General features: G+C 35.2%; 5 protein-coding genes and 1 pseudogene across 7 annotated transcripts; 4 read left to right on the top strand and 2 right to left on the bottom strand.

Moving 5' to 3' along the window:
* LOC104759920 lies at positions 1541-4795 on the bottom strand (annotated as a pseudogene).
* Positions 8921-9838, top strand: LOC104759919 (AP2/ERF and B3 domain-containing transcription factor At1g50680-like). The gene has a single exon (XM_010482791.1). The coding sequence runs from the start codon at positions 8921-8923 to the stop codon at positions 9836-9838; it is 918 nt and encodes a 305-aa protein (XP_010481093.1).
* Positions 11063-13395, top strand: LOC104758375 (ubiquitin thioesterase OTU1-like). 3 transcript variants are annotated; one of them, XM_010481233.1, is made up of 9 exons: positions 11063-11145; positions 11665-11748; positions 11848-11893; positions 12198-12306; positions 12414-12505; positions 12585-12647; positions 12738-12856; positions 12940-13015; positions 13108-13395. In XM_010481233.1, exons 2-9 carry the CDS (start codon positions 11684-11686, stop codon positions 13162-13164), a joined length of 627 nt encoding a protein of 208 aa, XP_010479535.1. In that variant the 5' UTR covers positions 11063-11145; positions 11665-11683; the 3' UTR covers positions 13165-13395. The 3 variants fall into 3 exon arrangements, with proteins under 3 accessions (XP_010479535.1, XP_010479533.1, XP_010479534.1); XM_010481231.1 differs by lacking the exon at positions 11063-11145 and adding an exon at positions 11152-11369; XM_010481232.1 differs by lacking the exon at positions 11063-11145 and adding an exon at positions 11152-11373.
* LOC104758374 lies at positions 13502-17543 on the bottom strand. Its single transcript, XM_010481230.2, has 3 exons — positions 16672-17543; positions 16032-16160; positions 13502-15426 (listed from the first exon to the last, which is right to left on the bottom strand). Exons 1-3 carry the CDS (start codon positions 17128-17130, stop codon positions 13819-13821), a joined length of 2196 nt encoding a protein of 731 aa, XP_010479532.1. The 5' UTR covers positions 17131-17543; the 3' UTR covers positions 13502-13818.
* Positions 20874-23174, top strand: LOC104759918. The gene is made up of 2 exons (XM_010482790.1): positions 20874-22514; positions 22587-23174. The coding sequence occupies exons 1-2, from the start codon at positions 20874-20876 to the stop codon at positions 23172-23174; spliced, it is 2229 nt and encodes a 742-aa protein (XP_010481092.1).
* On the top strand, positions 25229-26025 carry LOC104758373 (stigma-specific STIG1-like protein 4). Its single transcript, XM_010481228.2, has one exon. It carries the CDS (start codon positions 25253-25255, stop codon positions 25799-25801), a length of 549 nt encoding a protein of 182 aa, XP_010479530.1. The 5' UTR covers positions 25229-25252; the 3' UTR covers positions 25802-26025.

Below are 27668 nucleotides of genomic sequence, written 5' to 3'. Positions count from 1 at the left end.
CTAGGATTTATTGAGATCGGATACCCGAAGCCGATCGGATATTATCCGATATCCGAACCGATACCCAAATTAACCCAAACATAGTGTAAAATAGTCACTAGTGGGGTTCAAACCCATCACCTAAAGCATTTAGTGGATGCATTATAACCACTGTGCCATTTTAATATCTTTGACTAATTCTAAAACCTCCTGTATTTATATATTACTATGTACAACTTTTTTTTTGTTTTTAAAGAATTTAGATACGAGAGAATTTAATTATTTTGTAGAGACTTAATTGTATTTTTTATTCCATACACATGAACTCTAGATACCAAAATATTGTTTCTATATATTAAAATCACAAAGAAGAAAAAATGCAAAACAAATAGAACATTTTAAACAATAAACGTTTTCAAGAAGAAGAAATGCAAAACAAATAGAACATTGTCATACCTTTTCTTCACCTTTAATATCATAGTTGGTTAGATTTGAATTCAGATATATTTGAAATTCGGACTCAATTCGAGTATTTTGTTAAGCTTAAAATGTAAATAATCAAAACCGAACTCAAATCTGAAATATATTTCGAGTATTGCCTAAAATCAGAACCCGACCCGAATCCGATGGATGTTTATCCGAAATCCGATCCGAATACTAGAAATACCAGAATAGGTCTAGGACCCTTTTACCGAAATACCTGAAAATCCAAAATATCCGACCCGAACCTGAACGGGTACCCGAATGCCCAGGCCTAGGGTCGTGTGGACTATGCTAAGTTACTTATTGTCCAAGATATCGACGCACACTAAGTACAAGTAACAAGTGGAACATCTTGCATGTTGTCAATTTGAGAGATAAAAAGTGTATGTGTCGCAGATTTGACTTGGAGAAACTCCCTTGTGCACACGCAATTGCGGCCGGTGAATACAGAAACATCTCTCGTATTTCAGTGAGTCATCCTTATTATCGCAAAAACTATGTGTACACTTCCTACGCAAATGCCATCGTGCCAAGGGAGTTTGATAAATCTGTTCCTGGACATGTGATAACGAAGGTATGTTTAGCACCAATCCCTAAACAACAACCAGGAAGGTCAAAAAATTTAAGAATTAAATCCGCATTGGAAATTGCCATGGAAAAGAAGAAGCCAAGAAAACTGTACACATGCGGTAACTATTGCAACTAAGTAGGACACAATCATAAGACATGTACTCTATAAAATCCAAGTTATTTATCTTCTCCACATCTTTTTCAATTCTTGTTGAGAATGATGATGCTTTCATTGACATAGAACTCTTTTTAAATCCAAGTTCTTTTATATTCTCCACTTCTTTTTAAATCGTAAGACATGTATTATATTGATATAGAACACTCTTTCTTTTAAATACTGCCAATACAATGTAGTAAGTTCATATTATAATTACGAGTGTACCACTAGTAAACCTAAAAACATTAGATAATTTCACGTGAAACAAGAACGTAGTCATTCACATGCAAAACAAGAATAGTCTACAATGACAATGTTATTAAAAAAACTGAGACAATGACACAAAATAGTCTACAAGGACTCATCAATAAGAGAAGGGATTTTGATATATTTAGCTCGAGGATATGAATCAGACATATTCGGTGGTATGGCTAGTTCTCCGACTTCTTCATAGAATTCTGCTGCAAGCTTAATCCAAAGAGCCAACATGTTCTCGTCACAAAGCCCTTTAAATGTCTTTCCAAGAGCTAAACATTCAATATACTTTAGAGCGTACATACCACAATCACACGGATTTTCATTCCGAGGGATGTTCTTCTTCACTCTTCTCAATTTCAACATTGCTTTACTCTTTTTACGAATCATCTCAAGAATCATGTCACTTAACATCGTTGGGATCATTCGCCGTAAAGGCAAACAGTAAATAGACATGTTATCGTCACTCACCAAGCTTGGGATGCTATCATAGATGTGAATCTTCTTACCCTGCAAGTCAATATCCAGAGCCACCCAATGGTTTTCATTGACAAAGAGACAAGAGTATAAGTTATCAACATAAATCCACCACTTCTTTTATGTAGCTGACTCTGGAAATTCACCATAAACGTGTTTCACATAGGAATCCCTAAACATGAAATTCTTAGGCCCCATATCAAACTGTTTGTAGTCATTCCGCAATGTTCTGATCAGATATTGGTCTAAGAAGGTTATGCGTTGTTTAGGATACGGACAAGGCTCACGCATATATCTTCTCCGAAACATAGCCATTGAGCAACCTATGTGCTACATTCAAAAACACATAACTAGAATAAGGAAAATAATAGTAGTGATTAAATCAGTTGTACAACAATAAGCAAAAATTTACTTACATGGTCTGTCAACCATCCATAGTCATCGCTTGGCCAATGTTTCCTTGGAGTCATAATTTTCCAATAGAGTCTCACAGTTGTGTTGCTGGTGCTAAGTGGTTCTTCCCTGTGAATGAAATAATTAGTTAGTACATATATAGATGATGATAGTAACTTTTACAAACTATTCAGAGTTGTTGAAGTATACTTATCAAGGCTGAGAAAATTCAGAAGTCTCTGATGTTTCTCATCATCTACAGGCTTAAGATGATCAAATAACACAGTATCACCCTCTGTAATGATACGCTTGACTGTCGAGTTACCAAGGTAAGGGAACTTCAGCGATTCAGCCAATTGTGGCACGTATCTTTGCTGCTTCGAAGGTCCAGGTCCATCCAACTTCGTTAAAGCTTATCCAAGGATTTTTAGTGTCACCTCAATTTTTTTACTAGCCAACTGATCCTCCTGGTTGGACCATGTGTCTTCAGAACTGGAAGCTATTTTCAACTTAGCCTTCTGAACTTGGGTAGTAATATCTTCAAGATCGTAAGAGCTAAGACCATTTCTCTTCTTTTTCTTGGAAGTTTTCTTCTTCTCAACCTTAACAGATTCCTTCTTTTCAAAGAGAGGAAGATTCTCTGATATCTCATCTTCTTCTTTCTTCCTCTTATTGTTGACAGTGTATACCTTCCTCACTGCCCTTTGAACTAGAAATTCATCATGTGATGTCTGCTTCATCTCAACAATCCATGACTGCAACCAAACAGAACATTCCACACAAAAAAGAAATAATAATAACGTGATGCAAAAAAAAAAATCATACTATACAGCAACAATGTAACATACATGTGATTTACTTGTTCTCTCATCATCTTCAATGGTGTGCAAAGTGGCATCGTTTGGTGTATCAGCGTCTTTAGCCTCTTTTCTTTCTTTCTCCACTGCTTTAATCCTCTCACTCATCTTCTCTTCCAACACAATCATTTTTTTTCAACAAATGTTTCAAGTTTTCTCTCCAAAGCATCCATTCGACTGTTGAGGGAGTTGCCCAAGTTAGAAATAGTCTCGTTCAGTTTTTCAATCGCCCTCCAAACATCAAAAGAAAATTTCTTCTCATCTTTAGCATCCTGCAATAACTTCTTTGTTAATATCATAATAGAGAAAGAAAAATAGTAATCAAGTTAATTGAAGGATAACAAAACCTTACCTCCATGTTGGTAACATTTTCTCCTTGTTCATATTTAGGATCACTATCTGTCAATCTCTTTTTTTTAGGATTGGTTCTACTATCGTCATTCTCCTTATCAGCTTCAACACTTCTTTTCTTCTTTTTTGAACTTATACCAACTGTTTTGACACAACTCCAAGCATCTAGAGACAAACGGTTATTAATGAGATCTTTGATTAGTTCGTCTAGGTGTGGATCTGTATTCTCATATGCGTCTAACCATAGAGGATATATGTTTTCCTCTGAAACATGAACCATATGCCTAACACGAACCTACAAGCAATGAATAAAGTTATTAGCGTTGGTAATAACTTTAAATTCACACAAATTCTAACAACATGTCAAAAGTATTTTTTTTAAAAAAAATTGTCACAAACTAGCACCATTACTAACCTGTCCGTGCAACTCCTTCTCTTTTTTGATGAAGTCTGTGAAGTTGATACGCTTTCAAGATGATCGCCAATCAAGTGGAACACCAGTCATTTCTGTCCTTCTAAACCCATAACTTTCTCCTATTCCAGTAACACTCTCATACAGCCAAATCAACATAGCATGAACACATCCGTGTATGGTGTATGAATCTTTATCGTAGTCAACAGTCTTAACAGAATTCACTAGACTACTAAAAGCCACCCGACCCCATGGATGTTTTTCAAAAGCGACTGGATCTAAAACTCTTTTAGCGGTCGCCAACGGGATTCTAGATGTATGATGAATTCCATGTACGCATACTGACAATAGACATAACCTACCAACCATCAACTTCTTATCAACATGCCATGTTTTGCAAAAATTAATCACCTTAAGCAACTCACTCCACATAGGACCATTGATGGTTGTTTGTATTTTCATTTCTTTCCAGAAATCATGGTGATCAACATCAAAGTTGTCTGAAAGGTCAAATGCATCACAATTTAAGCTTGTTATCTCCGCAAACTCATTTAAAGAAAATCTAATTGGCCTACCATCAATCAAAGACCAAACCTCATGAAAGTTGTTGATTCTTAGTTGATGTGTGAGTAGAAAATGAACTCTCTGCGCAGCCCATGTGTATTCCAATTCAGCAAACTTTATAAACACTCCAAGAGATGATTCCTTCAATTTATCCCACACGTCCACCCCTAATCCTTCTTTCAAAATCCCAATTTTGGACACAAAACAATTGTGGTTCATGCTCCTATATTGGAGAGGCGATTTCCCTTCTTCATAAAGTAGAGGAGGATATTTGATGCTATTGCTCGAAGATGCCATTCCTAAACATACTAAAAAAAAGCATCAAATGATAGGAAAAGGTAACACAAATCTCTCATTTAGGTAACAAATCTCCTACATTCCTCCTATAAATGTAGGAAGGTATGAGATTTATAGGAATCAAAGAGAATCTCTCATTTTTAGGTAACACAATTCTCATTTAGGTAAAACACAACGATGAAACAAATCTCTCATTTAGGTAACACAAAATTGTTAGATACTTCTAGTCCAAAAAAAAAAACAAATCTCTCATTTATAGGAATCAAAGAGAATCTAATGAACACAACAGTTAAGATAAAAGCGTCAAAAGAGAATCCGATAAGCAATATCTCAAAATTGAACAAAAAAAAAAAAAAATAAATAAATAAATTCAAGACCAAAGCATGCAATAACTCAAGACCTAAAAAAAAATGGATAATTGGAGACAAACTCATATCATAATAGACAAAAAGCCTAACCGGATTTATGAAGAGACACCCACCGATGGTTTTGAAGATCCACCGAAACTATTGAAGAACAAGACCCAAAACAAACACATGGTTAATCTACAATTGCAAATAACAATTCTGTTTTATACTCTAATAATCCATTATAACACTCACCGCCGGAGAAAATCAACCACCACCGAAACCACTAGGGTTCTTATTTTGCCGCCGGAATTAACGACCCAACTACAACGGCATCTATATCTGGCTGGAACAGTAAACACCGGTGATTACACTTCTTATTCGCTGGCAGAAGATGACGATAGATCAATTTTTTTCTGGACTGTAAAACCTCTTCTTCGCCGGTGGAAGAAACAAAGTTTCGATTTATTAAAAAAAACGAATGTCGGGTTTTTGTTTTGATTTAACAGAATTTATCTCTTCATTTTTATTTTCTGTTTCGTTTTTTTTTTTTGTAAGTAACAAAATTGGGCTTTTGGCATTTAAACACAATATTGTGTCATTCTAGTTTTTTCCTACGAGAGGGTGTCAATCGAGCAATTTTTTCCAAATTTATGTCAATCTGGTTTATTTTCACTAAATTTAAAAATATAAATTAGCTGTTTTTTTTTTGTTAAGCTATCTTCTATTTGCCTTTGGAATTTTATTTTTTGGTGACAGAGAAAAAAAGAACAGAAGAAATCTTAAGTACTAAATTTAATTTTCTCTAAATTCAGTAGTTAAAAAAAAAATTAAATCAATATATAATTTTTTCTAAATTCAGTACCTGGTTTTGTTATTCATAATTTTTAAAGAAAATAACACAAGTAAAATCATCTAAAAGTATATATATATTTAGCAAAAATGAAAAAGGAAATTATTTGATTTTTTTTTTTTTTTTTTTTTTTTTNAGGAAATTATTTGATCTTGGTTGTGTTGTCTTCCGTAAGGAGGAGAATGACGCCGTAAAAGCAAAAAATCTAAGTCATTGGCTTATAATAATGGCGAGACATCAAACACATCACACCACCAAAAATCAAACGTCAACATTTTTATGTGGTCATTGAACATGGTGCTGTTCCGATTTTTGTCCAACTATTGACTTCTCAAAGTGATGATGCCCATGAGCAGGTAAGATATTTGTCAATGGTTTTTGCTCTTGACAGAGTATCTGGTAAATTTGTGTTTGTTTTCCGGAGCAAACATGTACTAAAATTTATTTTCTTGATCTGTTCATGTGTAAGGCTGTTTGAGCATTAGGGAATGTTGATGGTGATTCTCCACGGTGCAGAGATCTTGTCCTTGGTCAGAGAGCTTTGATACAGGTGTTGTTTCTCGACTCATCGAGCTTCTCCAGTGAGTTTCAAGTCCCAAGAGTTCATTGTTTTTTTTTGTATAATGAATATTATGTGTTAGGCATCCATCACCATATGTGCTTATTCCTGCGCTTCATAGTATCGGTAACATTGTCACGGGAGATGATCTGCAAACACAGGTATGTTTGTTCTTTTACAGTACTTTTTGCAGTGTGTGACTGTGTGGAGTTTAAATATTTTGTATAATTGTGCTGAAACTCCTACAACTTCACATGCTAATGGTAGAAAGGTAAGATTTTGACTGTTGCTTAGAAACTGTTTACACTTTGATTTCGTTGTTGTGCTTCTGTTGGATCACAATTTATACTTATTTGGTGTTTGCATTGCAGCAAGCAGACCATGGAGATGCACAATCAACAATGGAGGTTGTTGGCATGAAGAGAGAGACGGACACACATTCTCTGCTTGTGTGATTAGTGTTTCTATATATACATGAATCTATTTTTGCTTTCTTTTTGTAGATTATAACTTACAAAGGTTTTGGTGCGGCTACTCAATATTGTTATAATAAACCAACAAGAGCAGTGATTGTGAGAGAATAATTGGTGGAGCACATTGAGAGATATGTCAGCGTAAGATTTAGTAACTTGGCTAAGGCATTTGAAGACAACAAGAAGAGGATCTAGGTTCATGTTTTTGTTGAATGTGGCACGTCTAATGTTAGGTTAAGACTTAGTTTGAGACTTGTAATGTATGTAGTGTATTGTAGTTGGAAATGCTCAAGATGATATGTATTGTATTTTGAAGTTTCTATAAAGTTTTATTTGTATTTTTTTTTTTTTTTGCAAAAGCTGTATATAATATATGTATTAATTATGGATTTGAGCATAATCAAGCTGGCGTGAAAATGTATTATAGCAACAATATATAGTTACAATTGACAAAATCATAATACAAATATTTGGCTAATATTAATTATAATGTGGCAAATAAAAAATGCTACTAATAAACTTAATATATTGATAACATACCGCTATTATAGAGAGAGAATTAATAGCGGCAAAGACACCGTTTACGAAATCGCCATCAAAACGATATAATAGTGTTTTTCGTGTGCTAAGAATACACACATTTCTTGTAGTGACAGTGCAGGTTAATCAGAACAATAACTTAATCGGGATCAGGTTAACCAGAATAATAACTTAATCGGGATCATGAGATAATTACAACAAACTGTGCCTTGTTCTGCTTGATACGTCGTTAAGTTCCCAAAAGTGCCTTTCGTAATTAAAAAGTTAATCTTTATTTGCACCTAGGTTAGTAGTCTATATACTTTAAAAGAATCTGGAATAAGGGAAATGTTTGGAAAAAAAGAGGTGTTGAGGTGTTGTTGATCATTGTTTCCTTCAAAATGTGTTCCTGTTAGTCAAGCTGTGTTCCAAGACAGGGGGAGCTGATAGTGATCATTGTGGAATGGTGTTATTCAAGAGACCTTTTAACCTTGTTGCCTCTTGGTGATGGTAGTTGCTTTATTGGACAAGAAGCGTCTCAAGACCAAGACCACCAGATTTGATTTTGTTCTCAGTCACATATCCCTCAAGTTCACATAAACGCTTTTGTCGTTAAGGACTAAGGAGGTTATGGAAGACTTACACATGTGGAGTTATTCATGTCCAAGAGTATTAGCTAGATATCATATGTGGATTAGACTAGATTGGTTTAAATTGGTTTAGATTAGTTTCGGTCTAGTTCATGTATTTAAGAACTTGTGTACAGTTTATTAACACTTGAATGAAATTATTTTACAATTCTGTTTCTCTCTCTCGATCTCAAAGGATGAGAGAAACTGATAGTACGTTAATTTGTTGGGTATTTACTTTCTTTCCCCTTCTCAAAATTAGCTAAAATTTCTAGGTTTTTACATAGAATCTTATTTTTTGATTTATCTTTTTTTTTTTTTTAAGTTGACTTATTGAGAAGAATCAATTAAAAACAAATTAAATAAAGGGAAGAAGAAAAAAAAATACACAACCGCATGAGATGAGAAACGTTTTGTAAACATCAAAACCCTAATTTACTTGAGATTTTCCTGCCGCTCTGATCTCATGTATTTCCTTTTTGTTTTGCACAACAAGATTATATAAAAAAGTGAATAGACCGACAACAAATGGAAAATCCATATTTACAACAAAAGAAAAATGGAAAATCAAAACTTTATAAATACTCAACAATAAGAAACAATAAACATAATAGAATCGCTCCCTGTAACTCATTGTTTCTCTTGATCGTTTTGTTTCGCTTCTGATATCTCTCTCTAATATTTTCAATTAACGACGTACGACGCAATGACAGAGACCGAAACTTGCTTGCCACCCAAGAAACGCATGAGACTTAATGACGAACCAGAAAAAGCCCAAGTGGTTGCGTCTGCTACAAAGACGGTTCCCGTTCGAGGCAAAGTCAAGTACAAAGGAGTGGTTCAACTGCAGAACGGTCATTGGGGGGTTCAAATCTACACAGACCACAAAAGGTTTTGGCTTGGAACTTTCAAATCCGCTGTCGAAGCGGCCATGGCTTACGATAGCGCATCCATCAAACTTGGACGCTCCGATGTCAACTCGTACCGGAACTTCCCTCGGTCTGATGTCACGATACACGAACCGGAATTCCAAGATCGCTTCACAACAGAATCTTTGTTGAACATGATCAGAGAAGGATCTTACCAACAAAAATTCAGAGATTTTCTCAGAGGAGAAGAATCGAACAAGGGTTTCTCTCGCACAGAGCTTTTTCAGAAGGAGTTGACACCGAGCGATGTAGGGAAACTGAATAGGCTTGTGATACCTAAGAGGCACGCTGTGAACTATATGCCTTCCATAAGCAACAAGGAGAAAGAAGAAGAGGGTGAAATAGTGGAAGGTGTGGAGATTGTGTTTTACGACAGAACAATGAGACAATGGAAATTTAGGTATTGTTACTGGAAAAGTAGCCAGAGCTTTGTCATCACCAGCGGTTGGAAGAGTTTCGTGAGGGAGAAGAAACTCAAGGACAAGGATGTCATCAGCTTTTACACTTGGCATGTTAAGACATTAGAAGGTCAAATCAAGCACTTCTTGATGATTGATGTTCATTACTCTTCCGACAACGGTTCCGTGGTCCCTGAGGAAGCAAACATGACGGTTCATGAGGAAGGAATGAAAACTGAAAAATTCGTGAGCTCCAAGTTAAAAGATGAAGAAACCAAAACAGAGGAGAACACAGGAAGCTTTATGCTGTTTGGTGTACGGATCCAATGTTCTTAGTAGAGATTTTTCTTCTTCTTTCTGTTTAGATTTGAAATAATGAATTTTAATTGTTGAACTGTAACACTTTTAAAAGATTTAGTAACTAATATAATACAATACTGATTCAGTTGGTAACAATTACTCTCTTTAAAATCATATCATCGTTTTTAATGAAATCATATCATATCATCTGTTTTTAATGAAAACAAAAAAGAGTAAGACAAGACTAGAACTCTCTTTGAACTCTCTTTGACTCATAAAAAGAGTCTGAGTAGCTTTTTGTACACTGATGGTCTCGCGGATGTTGCGGAACTAGCTTATCTTCGATCTTTGACTGAGATAAAAGCACAAACAAGTAGCAGTTTTCTTGTGAACCACTTGAAATTAATAGATATTAAACAAATGAAGCAAGGGGACTTCTCGTTGTTTTCTCCTACACAGTGCAGGTCATAACCAGAACAATAACTTAATCGGGATCATGAGATAATTACAAGCCTTTTTCTTAAAAAGTTAATCATTCTTTGCACCTAGGTTAGTAGTCTATATATACGTAAAAAAGAATCTAGAACAAACTGGTTTCTACCATTATCAATATATCCAAGATGATTAGATGACCATGTTAATCATCTATAGACTCATGAAAACAGAACAGAAACACAAACAAACAGATAGATTCGTATAGTTAACCAAGAAATACTAGATTAATCATGAAAACGAATCTCTTGGCCTTGTGAGACAAATCTATAACAAATTGCTAATATTTTCATCAGTGGAGACAAAAGAGCTAATAAATACGAATCAAACAAAATATTGAAAGAAATAGCTGACAAGAGGAAAAATAACGAAAATATATATAGCTTTAAAAATCAAGCTAGAGTTTTTTACTAACCATTGTTGATTTCTTCAAACTTTTAGGGTTCTCTGTAATTAGTGTGGGAGAAAAAAAAAAAACAGAAGAAATCTTAAAATACTAAATTGAATTTTCTCTAAATTCAGTAGTTTAAAAAAAAAAAAAAATCGATAGCGAATTTTCTCTAAATTCAATATCTGGTGTTGTTTTTTAATAATATTTAAATAAAATAAATCATCAGAAATTGTTTTTAGAAAATATGTAGCAAAAAAATTATTTGATCTTGGTTGTGTTGTACTGTTGTTTTCCATAAGAAGGAGAATGACGCCGTAAAGTAAAAACCAAAAAAAAAACTAATCATTGGCTTATATTATAATAATGGCGAGACATCATGATGACACACCTCACACAACATTTTGCATTTTTGTTTGTTTCAATTTCTCAGAATCACAACATCTTTTTGTTTGCCCAACCGGTGAGTTCTTCCTTCCTTTCTTCCTTCCTTAGTTATCGAACTGACCCCATGAAAATGCCCACCACACGTCACGTCTTTATGCTTCTTTCGGTGGTGGATCCAATTTTTTTTTTTATTAAAAACCATTCCTTTCTTTAAAATCTTTTAGTTCTTTCCCTTCTTTCTTCAACCAACTCTGTTTTTTTTGGTGCTTTCATTGCGTTTGGTGTTTAATCTTCATCTGGGTAGGTATTTCTCAAAAATCATAACTTTATATCTTCAAAGTTTCGAAATTTGTAGTACCCTTTTGCTTTTTATTTGGTTTAGGTTCCTTCTTGTGATTCATAGATCTGATTTGGTTGCAGTCTACGTTTGATTAAATCGGATCAAGTCTTTTGTTTTATCCAATTATCTCTGTTTCTTGTGTAAAAAGATCTTGTTTTCTGTTTCTCTCTTGATTTGTTTCTTGGTTAAATGAAATAGCTTAAGATTGGGAATATGAAAAATGTCTTTTGGCTGATTTTGGAAATTGGAATGCAGATAGTTTGAGGTTATTAACATGGAAGGAATCATTGTGAGAAGAGTTATTCCATCTGACAACAGTTGTCTCTTCAACGCAATTGGGTAATCAGCTCTTTTGAGTTAAAGTAGAAGTTTATAGAGTTATTTTTGCCTTTAAGGCTTGTGTTTATTTTATCTGTAAGGTTTCTTTCTCTTCTACAGCTATGTCATGGACAAGGACCAAAAAAAAGCTCCTGAGCTGAGACAGGTTTGCTCATTTATCTTTAGCTTCTTTGATCTCTTTAGAGTTAGTTCATCTGCATTCTATGTTTAGCTTCTTTTACCTTATAGTTATCAGCTTCATTAAGCTTAGAGGTTACTTATACCTTTCTTTAATCATTCTTGATATGGTTAATATCCAATTCCTAACAGTCGAAAAGTAGCAATGCCTGGGGTAGGTTTATGCAAGAGAATGTTACCAAATGAATTGAGTATTTCCAGTAACCGTTTAGTGAATTTTCCAATCATTATTAAATAGTTCTGAGACATTAGCTGGCTACTATTTTGATAAGGTGATAGCAACCGCAGTTGCAAGCAACAAGGAGAAATATAACGAAGCATTTCTAGGGAAGCAAAACGAAGAATATTGTGCTTGGATTCTCAATCCGGAGAAGTGGGGAGGTACCTTTGCCTAATTTGTTCAATATCGCCATACTATCATGTGCTTGATGCTTGTATGTTTCATCATTGTGTATTGATAAGTGTCTTTCTGTTTACTTTTTGTATAGGTGCGATTGAGCTTTCTATATTAGCAGATTATTATGGTAGAGAAATTGCAGCTTACGATATTCAAACTAGTCGGTGTGACTTGTATGGACAGGTATCATCAAAATCAAACATACAAATTCTGAAAGAAACAAAACTTCAAAAGTATTAAAGAGTAGTTTTCTCTTTTGCAGACGAGAAACTACAATGAAAGAGTTATGCTGATCTACGATGGTCTTCACTATGATGCTCTCGCTGTAAGTTGATATATTCATATTCTCCATTGAAAATTTTAACTGAATTACAAAACTGGTGGCTCAGATACTTCCTTGCTGTGAATTATCCAGTTGTCTCCATTTGAAGGAGCTGAGGAAGATTTCGATATGACTATATTTCCAGTTGGTAAAGATAGATCCATCGGGTCAATCGAAGGGCTTGTTGTAAATCTAGTAAAGGATCAACAAAGGTATTATATATAAGTGTTAACCATAGTTTTGTGTGGCTTAAGCAAATAAGAATAAACCCTGTGACTTGGTTTATTTGTTTCAGGAAAAGGAGCTACACAGATACTGCAAACTTCACTCTGCGTTGTGGTGTATGCCAAATTGGAGTTATTGGACAAAAGGTCATTTGCTTTATCTCCTTAAGTTCTTCATTTGGTATGCTTTTAATAACCATGGAGCTTGATTTTGAAACATATAATTGAAACTGTAACAGGAAGCTGTGGAGCATGCTCAAGCAACTGGTCATGTTAACTTTCAAGAATACAAATAAGAGAGTGATTGTTTTGATTCTTTCATACAAATCCAAGAAAGGGAAAAAGTATATTACAAAAAAATGATGTGCTGTGCTTAATTTGTTTTTTCTGTTGTCGACAATTCAAATCCAGTCTGTTGTACAATTATCTTACGTTGTCTTCTTTCTTTGTTTACATCCTCTCTAAGAGGACAATTGTTGTCTCACCGATAGTGTCATGAAAATTTGAAAACGAATATTTCCACTATACATAGTTCAGAGCTGCTTTTAGCCTTTGACCATAACAAAACAAAAACAAAGATCGAAGCAAAGCATGATGACGAAATGAAATGCGCATCTTCGCAAATTTGGTGAGTTTGCAGGAAACTAAGAACTATATCATATAAATTGATGAACAAAGTCTCTTAAGGAACATTAGCGTCTCTTACTCTGCTACAGGTTTTTCTTCCATGAGATGAGATAATAATATTAGAGTACACATTGCTTAATTGCTAATGACCAAATGACATGCGTAATCCAAACTCCGGTCTAAACTGCTCGTTGGCTCTGACTGCTTCCCCGGAACATTATTACTTCATACAGAATCAGAAACCGGTGAAAGATCAGAGAACCCCACGCAGTGCCCCCGGGTATTAAAATATGGTTCAGCTGTGACCAAAACCGGTTCGGCTCCTAAATCTTCTGTTTAAGAACATGCTTCAACTGAACCTTTTGGCTCTCGATTCGTGCTTCAATGAGTTTTGACTTCAAACTACTCTTCTGTGCACCTCTAGGCCATTCTATGCAACCTTTCATTCCTCCTCGGTTTACATGAGGATGATTTGCAGTTTCCGGTGAAGAGTTCCATTGTCCAACCAAATCCATCATCGGGCTGAATCCGCCTTTACTCGAGACTCTATCCGGTGAAACCATTCCCGCGCATGATTTCCTCCCATTTGAAACCCTTCCTCCATTCATACCTTCCATTGATATTACCTTGTAGCTGCTATCCCTATCTCCATTGCTTGCACCTGATGATCTCCAAAGCTTTGCTATCGATGAAACCTTTTTGGATGACCGTCTTGGGATGGAACACACTTCACTTATCTCTGTGGTTGGAGTCATTGTCTCATCCCAAACTTTGCCCAAGGACTCTGTACCACGACTCGAGGCGTTGCTATCTCGGTGATGGTGATTGTTGTTGTTCACAGAAGGAATACTCCCATCTGGTGAGTAACTTGATCCTTGTTCTTCGAGGTGACTCACTGTTTCCCAACCGCTATCATCTTCTTCAATGTCGCCATTCTGGTGAGTAAAAGCATCCGAGTGTCTACCTTTCTTGTTGTTCAAATTGGCATCTGGACTTACGGTGTGAACTTTAGAACCGTGGCTGATTGGACTGTAAGCAACAGATTTCTCCATCTCTCTATCATGGGCTTCACCGCCATTCATTTCTTCGAATACAGCGTAGATATCATCTGGATTTGCAGGCTCATATGTAAATTCCTTGATTTCTTGGATATTAACTGATGCAGCAGTTTCTCTTAACAACTCCGCCTCTCTCACCTCTTTGACATCTGTAACGATATCTCTTGACCTGAGGAAAGATTCCAAATCTCCTACAAGCTTGTTCATTTGTGAGTACCTTTCCTCGAGTGCTACTTTGGCGTCAATAAGCTTCATCTGGACACGTTCCTCACGCCAGACCTCAGCCATCTGTAGCATTCTTCTTTCATCATCTACTTCTTCTCTGAGGCTCATGGATTCTCTCTTCAATGCTTCAATCTCAGCTTTATCTTCTCCTATTTCCTTGGCAAGTTCATCGCAAACTTCCTCAATCAATTCTCTTGCCTTCCTTTCCTTTTCATAGTCCTGCATGTAACGCTTCACGGCCAACTTTGAATCTGCAAGCTCGTTGACTAATTTATGATTCACGATTTCTAATCTCTGACGGGTTTTCTTCTCCCTGTTCATATCAGTTTTCATATCATCGATGATTGCTCGGACCTTCTCATGCTCCCTGCTCCGCCAAGCAGCCCTCTCCTCGCTAACTTTTCTCAAGAACTGCTCGAGCTTCTTTTTGTGAGATCGCTTCTCGCTCTCAAGATCATCAATGCGAGCATGTGCTTCCTCCAGCTCTACTTCAAGGGAAGAAACCAATGACACAGCATTCACTTGTTGATCAATACGCTTCATGTTGCTATAAATTTGATGTACTTCATCCATTGTATCCATGCAGACAGGATCCCATTTTGTCGCCCCCTCCATCGCCGAGTGGGGAAATGGCATTGAAGGCTCGAGCTGACAAAAAAACAATATAAGACTTGAGGTCAAGAAACCGTAAGGAATTTACACAAAATAATCACAAGAACAACCTTCTAGGAATCAAACAAGAAACCCCCAACAGAAGAAATGTATAGGGTTCCATGCATTAGGATGCCCAAGTTAAAAGTTGTACATTAAAGCTTCGTAGCTTTTATCAAACTCATTGCCCAAAAAGGTAAGACTGACCAAGGCCTCATAAATTAGATAAGAACCAACTCGGACTCTCAGATTGGTACTCTCAATCTCATTCAAGTTTTTCCTTTCTGCAGCTTGGGGGTATAAGAGAAACTTTTGGGACCTCTTCTATAATACTACATTTGAATATTTATCTGATTTGAAAACGAAAAGAAATCATAACACCAGCAAATTCACAATCCAGTATGCAAACGATAAGAATACCCCTAATTGGTAAAACTCTAGGGGGAGCTGGAAATATAATTTCAACAACAATTATGGTAAATGAGCGCTAAGTCTCTGGAAGAGTAAACATACATCTATTGTTTTTTTTTTTTGACAATCAACATACATCTATTGTTTAGCTAATATCATATACACTAAGAAAATTGAGAAGATAAACACACCTTACACAAGAAGCCATTTTTCGTCGTAGCAATAGTGCTAGGATTCTGCCTTATCTTGTTGCTTTGACCACCAGAAGGTTTGTCGCTATGGTGATAAAGATACGGAACACCCATGTACCCAGCATTTCCCTGCAGGAGAACAACAATATAGCTTAAAAAAGAAAGCTAATGATCATCAGATCCTTCACTAAATCTAGCAGTTTGAGAAACACACAAACAATAAGAAACGCTCTCAGTACTCTAATTGCATACTGTATATGGTTATAATTAGAACTCTGACGAGATTAATAATCAACTCGAGTTTGGATTACATCATAAATACTACGTCAAATGAATGCTAATCACGAATCCACTGACTTAGACTTGTACATATGTAGGCTTAATGATGATATAATCATGAAAGGGAAACAAAAAGATGATATAAGGTAATCACAGAGCAGTGGTTGTTGAAACTTGAACTTCAAAGTTAAGCAATCAGCAATTGGGTAATAAATTGAGATTATCATCTCTCAATACTTCAATTAAATCCATAACAACTACCTCATTCTCACAGTGCAGACACTTCAATTCCTAAGTTAAAGCCACAAAAACTACTATTGGATCTCAAGAAACCCATAAGATTCCAAAAAAAAAAAGGTACCTGAAACCCTAACCCCTCTTTCCCCTTCCTCTCTCCGCCGCTAGAACTCGCGTCAGGTACTTGTAACCTCCATAGACCGGCGGCGAGTTTCCTAACAGAAACAGGCCGTGAGACTTTCTTCCGATCCTTGCGGCGAGTAGTCTCAGACCTCTCAACCTGGTTGTTATTATTATCATGATTATTGCATCCATCATCCTCGTAATCATCGTCCTCAACAACGCCGCCGCCTCTCTCCTTATTCCGATCCTCAACCTTCCATTTCAAAAGAGGAGTCTCCGGTCTGCTTCGTCTACCACCAGAAGCGCCGGATCTTCGGTGACGAGTCAAACTCGGGTTCCTTGCTCTGCGTTTAGTGACTCTTTGAATAGCCCTGAGATCTGGAGCGTTAGTGAATAGCTTCGATTGTAACTCAGAGGGCGGTAATGTCGCCGTCGGATACGGCTTTCCGGTGACTTTCATCTGTTCCTCCTCAACCACTCAATCAACGCCATACACACAAAAATATCTCCAGACCAACCGTGAAGAACCGACCAAAAAACCTCGGGGCCAAAAAAGAAAAAAGCTCGAGAATCACAGACGAAAAAATGCGTGACTCAGAGAAAGAGAGAGATAGAGAGAGAGCTCTGAGTTCGCTTTGCTGTATGTATCCGAGAGTCTTGTGACTGGAAACGAGAGAGAGAGAGGAGAAGAAGATGAGTAAGAGAGATGAATACGTATATTTGTAAAAACGGAAGCGTATTATTGGTCAACGGTATAAGACTAAAACGATGTCGTATAACGAAAAAATACACTCGCGTTGTAGCGCGTGTGGGAGCGTATCCCTAAACTACATGGGGGGAGAGGTCCTCTCTACTCTCTAGTCAGTAGCTTGGTGGTGCGTGTTGCAGAGAGACGTTGGGAATATATGATTTTATTAATTAAAAAAATATTTTGTTTCAATAAATGAATAAAGTTGTACGTGTTTATATTATTTATTCTACTAATTTTAATTTTTGTATGTACAAAAAGAATAAGTATCAAGAAAAGAGTGGAATGGGGATATTGTATTGTCTGATGTTAACATAGCAGTTTTATACTCCCTCTGTTTCACAAAGAGTGTCATTCTGACATTTTTCACAGAAATTAAGAAAATAGATTAAAACTCCTTTATACCCCTAAACTGTTCTTATAATTACAATTATATGTTTTAATTTAATTTTATGTAATTATAAATAATTAGTTTTGTAAACGTGTATCTCTTCTTCTTAATTTAGTCAATAGTCATTGTGATACTTTAATGCAGTTCTAAAATCAAGAGAAGAATCGACACTTATTTTTGAAGCTAAATCTATTTCAGTTTTTGATAACAGTAAAAAATTGGAACCAAAATTTTGAGTGGAGGAAATTGGACGTGAATATATTAGATCCATGTCACTTTCTACAGACTTCATCTATCTATGGTTTTTGATTTAAACTGTTCACCTTCAACAGATAAAGAAAATTATCCATTTGATTTGAATATTCCACCTGTTAGTAGTGATGATTAGGTTTTCCAAATTGAAGACGTTAGGGATGATACTGAATTCGTTCATCCAAATGAAACAAACTTTGAAGGACAATGACGTTCATCGTGGTGGAGACTAAGAGGCAAACCATTAATATTATGTAGGAAGTGACTTTTAGAATTTTATACGTATTACTAATATTACTAGTATTTGATTAATTTGTTTTGAGGTTAAAATTGGAATAAATTGGTAAAAGTTATCTTGGGATTCTGGAATGACACTCTTTTTGTAACAAGCAAAAAGTGTCAAAATGACACTCTTTATGAAACAGAGGGAGTAAGAAAATGTATTGAATTGAACATGCAATGCATAAAGCTTTATAATTTAAGTCAAATAGATCTCGATTTCTTTTTCTTTTTTCGAGTTTTGACTAAAAAACAAACAAAGAGACGACGAAGACATCAAAAGGGTATCCTAAGTGAATATTGTCGGCTCATTGGATTCATCAACCCAGCCTTACTACACATGATCTATATATGTAATTTTTTTTTTCTTCTAACAAAACTTAATTATAAAAATATAATAGTTTCAAATTTTTACTACATTTTTTATATCGATATCATAGGTGAACAAATTAAACTAACGATGTATTCAACTTAATATTTTAAGTGATTTGTGTAAAATTTATAAATTTAATGTTATTTGGATTTTTATATTTTTAACTAAATAAATCTTCTCAAATCTTCCAGAATCTCTAAAAATCATTAAAATCCAAATATAAAAACTGTTTTGAATAACAATGAATTTTAAAATGTCAAATCCAATACACTCCCACAATAAAAAAATTTGGAATTCTGGAGGATTTGAAAGTATTTTTTTTAGTTCAAAATACAGAAATCCAAATCTCATGGTTTTATGTGAGATTTTTAAAAAATTTACAATAAATCATATTAACTTCTCTAAAATCATCAAAATCATTTAAAATCTCATGGAAAATCACTTGGAATATTAGATTGAATGCATCCCCTAAATATTACCGTGTTCCAAAAAAATTTTGATACATGGAGTTTCCAAATATAGCTTTAGGTTTTTTAATTTATGATTAATTACTACGGATTTCTCTATCTGGTCTAATATGTTTTTTTTTGTTAAAGTAAATTTAGATATATTATATAAATTTTAGAAAATGTGGTACAATATATCTTTGAGAATGCATTTAATAAATATTTTCTGAAGTATTTATGGAACTTAAATTGGAAACTTGTATATGATACTTTTGTAACTGTATTATGTTAGTATTTTCTTTAAAAAAATACTGGTTATTATATCATTGTTTTCAGCTATTCCTACTTAACACAAACTCGGCAGTCAAGTATGAAAACAGTTTTCTTTTAGAAAATAAAAACAAAAATATACCATGTTAAGATTTTAATGTAAATTTGGTTATAAAATATATAATTTGTATCTTTAAAATTTGATCAAAAAGATGGAAAATGTAAACAGAAATCATGATCAGTTTAACTTTTTGTAAAACAAAGTTAACTTATTTTGTAATTCATGTAAAAATGTTGAAATAACATTTATATTGTAATAGATCAAATATATAATAAAATCATATTTTATACACAAATACAATTTTAAGAATTGTGGTAATGTGGTATTACATTGATATCTACTTATATTAAAACGACAAAATTGAATAGATCAACAAAGCTATGCACGTTGGATTGCCCCCCATCAAACTTTTAATTAAGAAGTATATAGTAGTATATGTTTTTCGTATTTGCAAATTAGTATGATAATGAATTTTATATGAAACATGCAAACGATAGTTGATTAATGGGGTCAGCCTCTTTTAATGTGCCATCTTAGTGTACTTTCCCATGCTACTCCTTGTTCTTGTTGTGGATCTTTTCTAAATTGTTTCATCTTTCTTCTAACACTAATCCATGTTCTATCGCTCGACTCGTTCCCACTTATTACGTACTTCCGCTCTATGATACGTAATTATTTATAATTTAGTTATCAATTTTACCACTTAATTATATACGTAACTATTATTGTAGCAGTCTTATTAATTAACTTTTTCATAAAAATTTATAATGATGGTATAATTAAATATAATTTTAATATATAAATCTATACTAAATGTCAATAGTTCAACAAATAAACAAAATTGAACAAAACTTAGAGATCATATTAAATATTTTGATATCTGGTTTGAGAGTATTATATTATGCTTGAATTAATTTTCATTTTTTCTGATAAAATTTCTACTTAATTAATCAAACATTAAAATGTGATTTCTTTCTTTTTTTGTCAAGTTAAATAAGGAAAACTAAAAATATGAAATTTAAGAATAGAGATTTAGATCCTGCGCAACAGATCTTGGCTCTATTTGTTGATCACTGCAATCTGCATGGTTCAATTATAGCAAATCTGTTTCTTCTTTTATTTTATTTTTGGTTTTCAGACCTATAGATCTGCATTTTTTTTTTTTGTAATTTTGTATGTGTATATTATTATTTTACCCAAAACTGTTGTAGTCTTATAGATCTATTATTTGTATCACTATAGCAAAACTGTTTTGAAATGTAAACTCATCATGGGCTCCGCACGAACAACTCCTGCAAGTCGAAATATTTGGCTATTAAGACGGATATGAGTAAGGCTTATGATAAAGTGGAATGATTATTTATTGAACGGGTCCTTCGTAAAATGGGTTTCTTGGAGAAATGGATCACCTGGATCATCTTTTGTGTTTCTTCGGTGGAATATAAGGTTTTGCTGAATGGGCAACCTAATGGGCTTATTAAACCCGAGCGAGATTTACGGCAGGGGGATCCGCTATCACCGTATTTATTCATTATTTGTAAGGAGGTGCTTATTGCGAATATTCGGAAAGCGGAGTCGGATAAACGGATTACGAGTATCAAGGTGGCAAACAAATGTCCGCCAATAACTCACCTCTTGTTTGCTGATGATAGTTTGTTTTTTTGTAAAGCCACTAAGGAGGAATGTGGGGCAATTTTAGATGTTTTGAAGAATTATGAGGCTGCCTCGGGGCAACAGATTAATTTTTCCAAATCATCGTTACAATTCGGTCATCTGGTGCCTGAAAAAATACGTACAGAGGTGCATTCGACGCTTGGTATTACAAATATTGGTGGGATGGGTTCGTATCTGGGGCTACCAGAGAGTTTGGGGGGGTCCAAAACCAAGGTATTTTCCTTCGTTAGGGATCGGTTACAGATTCGTACCACCGGTTGGACGGCGAAGCTTTTGTCCAAAGGGGGGAAAGAGGTTATGATCAAGTCAGTTGCTACTGCAGTTCCGACCTTTGTGATGTCTTGTTATCGGATTCCGAAAACAATTACGTCCAAACTTACTAGTGCCGTGGCAAATTTTTGGTGGAGTAGCAATGGTCAGACTGGGGGAATGCATTGGTTAGCCTGGGAAAAACTTTGTTCTAGTAATCAACTGGGCGGGTTAGGCTTTCGAAATGTGGATGATTTTAACACGGCTTTGTTGGCTAAGCAATTATGGCGCCTGATTGAGGTTCCGGATTCGCTGTTTGCTCGGGTTTTTAAAAGTCGGTATTACCGGAATTCAAACCCTATGGTACCGATTAAGTCTTATTCTCCATCGTATAGTTGGAGAAGTATTATTTCTGCTAGATCTCTGGTAAATAAAGTGCTGATTACACGGGTTGGATATGGGGATACTATTTCTATATGGACAGATTCCTGGGTTCCAGCTCAATTCCCGAGACCAGCACAAAGCAAGGATTCTTTTAAGGATCCTTTGCTTCAAATGAATGATCTTATTGATCGTGCTAATAACACCTGGCGAATGGATCGGCTCGCCGCCCATTTTGCTTCAGCTGATGTTGATTTGATCGGAGCTATTCCTCTGAGTATTAATCAACAACCGGATTCACTTGGTTGGCATTTTACAAAAACAGGGAAGTATACGGTGCGGTCGGGATATCAGGCAGCACGTATGACTGTAACTCAGGAGAACCAAGTGGTTGCTCATGGCCCTGATATTACGCCTCTTAAGGCTGCTGTTTGGAAAACCCAGTGTCCACCAAAGTTACAGCATTTTATGTGGCAGATTCTTTCTGGGTGTCTATCGGTGACTGCTAATTTACGACGACGGGGTATTTCCTGTGATGTACACTGCTCTCGGTGTGGGGCAGAGGATGAAACTATTAACCATGCTCTTTTCGAATGCCCCCCCCCAGCGAGACAAGCTTGGGCTATTGCTAATGTCCCTACGGGTTTTCAGGCTTTTCCAACTCCCTCGGTATATGCTAATTTGGATCATTTCCTAGGGGAACATAATCCAGGAGCCCAGGTCCCAGGTTTTCCCTGGATAGTATGGTATATCTGGAAAGCCAGAAATGCAAAGGTTTTTGCGAATGAGTAGGAGAAACCGGATGAAGTGATACGTCTGGCCCTTAGTGAGGCAAAAGCGTGGTTGGAAGCTCAGAGTGAGGAAGAGGTATGTTGCTTGCTGAATCCTCATTCTGGCCCTCGGGTGGCGGTGCGGGGTGCTCAGCTTCCCTCTGCGTTCTCAGGATATCGATGTTTTGTTGATGGCTCCTGGAAGGACTCCGATAGGTTTGCTGGTGCGGGATGGGTTTGTTGGTCATCGCAGAGGGCCTCCTCTCTCATGGGCGCTGCAAATTTCCACCGCAGTTTATCTCCTCTCCATGCAGAAGTCGAAGCTTTTGTTTGGGCAATGAGGTGCATGATAGGTCACGATCTTATGGATGTGGCTTTCTATACAGACTGTTCAGATTTGGTGAAGATGGTGTCTTCTCCCTCCGACTGGCCAGCCTACTCAGCATATCTCGACGACATCAAGGTGGACTTAGCGGAATTCTCGAGTTTCTCTTTGACCTTGATTTCTAGGAAGGACAATGAGTTTGCGGATCGCCTGGCACGACAAGTTCGTATCCAACCGCATGCTACTACTTTTGTAAACGATTTTCCCCCCAATTGGCTCGTTTGAGCTAATAAAAAAACAAAAAAAAATCCTTCAATGTAAACGATGATAATCAACTTTGTATTTCTTACCAACATTTTTTAAAATCATAACGTATAAACGTAATTAATAATAGCAATTAGCAAACACGTAAACACCAATACAAACCACATACATGTATATCAATCGCCACATCGATAGACTTTGTTAAAATTTGTTCCTCCAATTCACACCTCATAAATAAAATTGAATTTTGTCAGGTTCATTCACAACCAGTACTATAGACTTCTCAGTTGTCATAATCCGAATAAGTATATATTTAATGTGTACGTACTATCACCTCATTATGTATCATAATAAATCCAATGTTTGGTTAAATCTTGAACAACCAAATTAGTTGATTCCTCCCTCTCTAGTGATTTAGTTAGTTCTCTCAAATGTTGGCAAATAGATAAAACTAGTTTCCTAGTATTAGTACTTTCTCTTTAGGAATGTAAGAACTTCCACATCAAACTACAGTTTTTTTTAAAAAAGGATAACAGAGAGAGGTTGCTGAGGACAAGTATGAAAGAGAAGCAGAATAAAGCAGAACAGAGGTTACTGTCCGTGAGTCAACGAATCCACCAGTTCCAGTGTCCACATATGTATTTTCCATTTTCCAAGTTGTGTGTTTCTTGCCCAGAAACAAGCCTTCATGTTACAGGCCCTGTGGCCCAATTATAGTTTACCCATACAATTATGTTATGCCACTTCTGGTTTGTTTTTTAGCTTCCTTTTTCTTTTTTCTTTTAAATTATTCTTGTTCTTGGCATGGAATGTTATCTGCAGACACACTTTTGAGTTTCGTTTTTTTTTTTTCGAAACTAGAAAACATGCAGAGATTATGTCGAACTCCTCTCTCTCTCTCTGGACGCTTGAAAGGTTTGTGCAATTGTACTCAAGGAGATCCAACTAACTAGTCTCACTACCTTGTTGTTGCTAACTCTTATCAGAAAAATTAATAAGACCACGCGGATAACTCCATAGAAATATGCATGAATTCGCATGCCATCAATTTAGGACAGACCAACGTATATTTTTTTTAAAAAAAATTGTAACCCCAATATTTTCTTAACAACCTTTTGTAACTCCCAAAGAAAATAAAAACTTGGCAAAATTCATGTGGGCTTTGTAAACCCACTTTTTGTTCTTCCAGCTACTTTGCCATGTGATGTGTGATACCCTTTTCTTTTCTTCACACTAATTTATATAATTGTACGTACCCCTCGCGGTCCAAACATAAATTCATTAGATAAAACCAATGTTTTCAAAACCGGACCAGACCAGCAGTCGAACCACGTTAACCCACGAACCGGCAACATGTCCAGGTTGGGTTAATATCAAAACCCAAAAGAAATTGAACCGGTAAAAAACTATATCAATCCGCCAAAAAACCAAAAACCGGTGAACCATTAAACCGGATAAAACCGGGTTCTACTTTTTTTTGGTAAGAATGAGTGCAATTAATTTAATTACTTACCTTTTTAGTTTTCTTCTTAGCAAATTAGTAATAGTAGGGTTTCTTAGATAATGAAAATTGAATGTTCTACACTCTTATTCTCTTATTGCTTTAAGATTTGAATTTCTAAACTATTTTACTAGTACTGGTTATACTTTGAATTTGTTACACTTTGAAATTATTATTTTTAAAGGTTTTTTAAAAACATTATGATTATTGAAGTATTTTATTTGCATATCCAATTATATCATAGTTATAATCATTGAAAAAAATAGAAAACATATTTATACCTATTATTTATAAAAATATCATCAAAAGCAATTGAATCCGGTTAACCTCGGTCGAACCATATTGACCCATGACCCATAAGCTTTTCTGATTCAGTTACCGGTCCGGTTTTAAAAACATTGGAGAAAACAATATGTTAACGTTTCTAACAAATGAATAAAATGATGAATATGCATAATAAAATATCATCATCCATGCAAGAAAATCATGAACACTCCTCAATCATTCTCTCTCTCTCTTCAAACTTATTTTAAACTTCTATTAATTACACATCTGAATTAGCGATCTAGTTAATTAACCTCATCCCAAACTCTCCTCAATGATGATCACCATTAAGCTATTTTTATGTGCCCTATTCTTCGTCCTCTTAAACTCTCTTTTTCATCAAGTACGGGGTCAAAGTTACCAACCTAACACAACCTCTTCATGGCTTAAGAGCCACACCAAAGCAGCTACAACAACAAATTGCGGTAGGGCAAAGCAACCGATGTGTAAACCATTGACTTGCAAACGATCCGGACCACCAATGGCTCGGATGAGATGCTGTCGTAACCAATGCGTCGATGTCTTGTCCGATCCAAACCATTGTCGGTTCTGTTTCCGGAGTTGTCGGTTCGGGTTATCATGTTGTGGTGGAGATTGTGTGGACACAAACAATGATCCGTCTAATTGCGGACAGTGCGGGAACGAGTGTGAGTCGGGTGCGCCGTGTGAGTTTGGTATGTGTGGTTATGCTGCTCCGTCGTCACAGCCTCGAAAACGTCATCGACGTCGTCCTAAGTTTCATAGGCCACGTCGTCCTAAGTTTCATAGGCCACGTCCTCCTCCATGTCCCGACAGTAAACTTTTTGATGATCGTGAATCGTGATGATGAATGAATCGATCATTCATAACGTGGTGAGATCGAGTCTTTGAGTTTAACATTTATTGTTCTGCGTTGATTAATCATATGTGATTTCGAGAGTTCATTTTTTTGATGAATTTTATTTTGTAATGATAATAAATTTGATTATATGAGTGGTTTATGTTTAGGATTCGCTGTATTTTGTATGGTGTCATTTGTAATTTTAAGTCGTCGGTCCAATTATAACAATAAATTTATAAAATCAAGTGTTTAATTCATTTCGATAGTATTTTTTTCAATTTTTTTTTTCTCAAAAAAAAATTCATTTCGATAGTATTGTGTAATGTGTATATATCGTTTGGTATGATTTTCGAGCAAAATATTCTTTGCCCACATATTTCTTGTACAATATTATAAACTGAAGGGTTATTGCATGATGCACCTCAGTTTGTACATGACGTGATGCAGTCGAAGCTATAAACATTTTTCAAATTATATTTTGATACATCTGATACAAAGACTGAAAATGTCAATGCATGCTAGAATTCATTTATATTAATTTTAACTGAATTTTCACTGTTGTGCCTGTAGAATGTGAAAATGTTAATGCATGTAAGTTCAACCATTGCAAACAGCAAATACAAACATTAAAAGATCAATGTTACCTTGGTACCTTCTTCCATGTTTATGTATAATATCTAAAAGAGTCGAAACCACATGTAAATGCAATGTTCTTGTGTGGTGGGCCGGGTTTCTTTCTTGTTTGGAGCGATAGGTCAGCGAAGCGTGAGCGGGCGCGGAGAAGCTATTGTTCTGAAGAAGATCTCTTAACCGTGTTTAACCGTGAACATGTAAAATTTGGATGGGAGATTTTAGTTCAAACATGAGCAGGGCTGAACATGCGTATACATAAAATGTAATGTTTTCTAAAAAAATCTCATTCAGTTTACTATTGTACTAAATTAATCATCCAAAACAAAATGTTTTCAAAATTACGAGTGACATAATAAGAACACGCAATAATCTATTTAACATGTTCCGGTTTTAGGCCCAGTATGCCCATAATTTCTTATTTGAGGCCCAGAGCTTCATATAACTATATAAGATAACAATCTCATTCAATTTATATTACTATTATAAAATTCATTCATCTTCCATTGAGATAATGAATGGTGTTTTTTTTCGAAAAAGAAAAAATCTTTTTGACCACTTAAAAAAAAAAAGAGTCTCTTTCGTGAACTACTAAGTTCGATGTGTGTATGAGCACACATTATCTTTCAATGTTTAAATTTACTAGACTTTAATTTTGGTGGAATCCACACTCTATCTTATAGCTAGGCCTGGGCATTCGGTTAACTATTCGGTTTCGGTTCGGTTGTATTCGGTTTCGGTTATTTTGGATATAGTAATATAGTAACCATTTGGATATTTTTGAAATTTCGGTTCGGTTCGGTTCGGTTTCTTTCGGTTCGGTTTCGGTTTGGTTATTTAAATAAATAACCATAACTAACATAAATTATATTAACATTAACCAAATAAACCAAATATAACCAAAACTAACCGAATATAACCAAAATTAACCAAATATACAATAACAAAAATACAAAAAAGGGAAAAATATGGATTCAATTTTACAAAATAGTATTTAACTTTGTAAATTCAAAATAATAACATTTACATATATTGATTATTTAAAATATTTAATTGTTTTGAATCTAGAAATAATTTATATTTTAAGTTTATTTTATAGTTTTGCATAATATTAAGTATATAATATTTGATATCTTCTAGGTTTTCGGATATTTCGGTTAACCATTTAATTGTCGGTTCGGTTCGGTTCGGTTTCGGTTAGTTTGGATATAGATTTTTACTAACCATTCGGGTATTTGAA

Source organism: Camelina sativa, chromosome 17, assembly GCF_000633955.1.
Source record: "Camelina sativa cultivar DH55 chromosome 17, Cs, whole genome shotgun sequence".
NCBI lineage: Eukaryota > Viridiplantae > Streptophyta > Magnoliopsida > Brassicales > Brassicaceae > Camelina > Camelina sativa.
The sequence above is the reverse complement of the archived record's forward strand: the minus strand, read 5'-3'. Positions and strand labels throughout refer to the sequence as shown.

Excerpts from the sequence above, each read along its gene's own strand:
- LOC104759918 (XM_010482790.1), top strand. The coding sequence starts at position 20,874 with ATGGGTTTCTTGGAGAAATGGATCACCTGGATCATCTTTTGTGTTTCT. Across the intron at positions 22,515-22,586 it reads AACATAATCCAGGAGCCCAG|GAGAAACCGGATGAAGTGAT; the intron begins GTCCCAGGTTTT and ends GCGAATGAGTAG.
- LOC104758375 (XM_010481233.1), top strand. The coding sequence starts at position 11,684 with ATGGAAGGAATCATTGTGAGAAGAGTTATTCCATCTGACAACAGTTGT. Across the intron at positions 12,648-12,737 it reads TTCACTATGATGCTCTCGCT|TTGTCTCCATTTGAAGGAGC; the intron begins GTAAGTTGATAT and ends TGAATTATCCAG. Across the intron at positions 12,857-12,939 it reads CTAGTAAAGGATCAACAAAG|GAAAAGGAGCTACACAGATA; the intron begins GTATTATATATA and ends TATTTGTTTCAG.
- LOC104759919 (XM_010482791.1), top strand. The coding sequence starts at position 8,921 with ATGAGACTTAATGACGAACCAGAAAAAGCCCAAGTGGTTGCGTCTGCT.
- LOC104758374 (XM_010481230.2), bottom strand. The coding sequence starts at position 17,130 with ATGAAAGTCACCGGAAAGCCGTATCCGACGGCGACATTACCGCCCTCT. Across the intron at positions 16,161-16,671 it reads AAGAGGGGTTAGGGTTTCAG|GGAAATGCTGGGTACATGGG; the intron begins GTACCTTTTTTT and ends GTTCTCCTGCAG. Across the intron at positions 15,427-16,031 it reads AAAATGGCTTCTTGTGTAAG|CTCGAGCCTTCAATGCCATT; the intron begins GTGTGTTTATCT and ends TTTTTTTGTCAG.
- LOC104758373 (XM_010481228.2), top strand. The coding sequence starts at position 25,253 with ATGATGATCACCATTAAGCTATTTTTATGTGCCCTATTCTTCGTCCTC.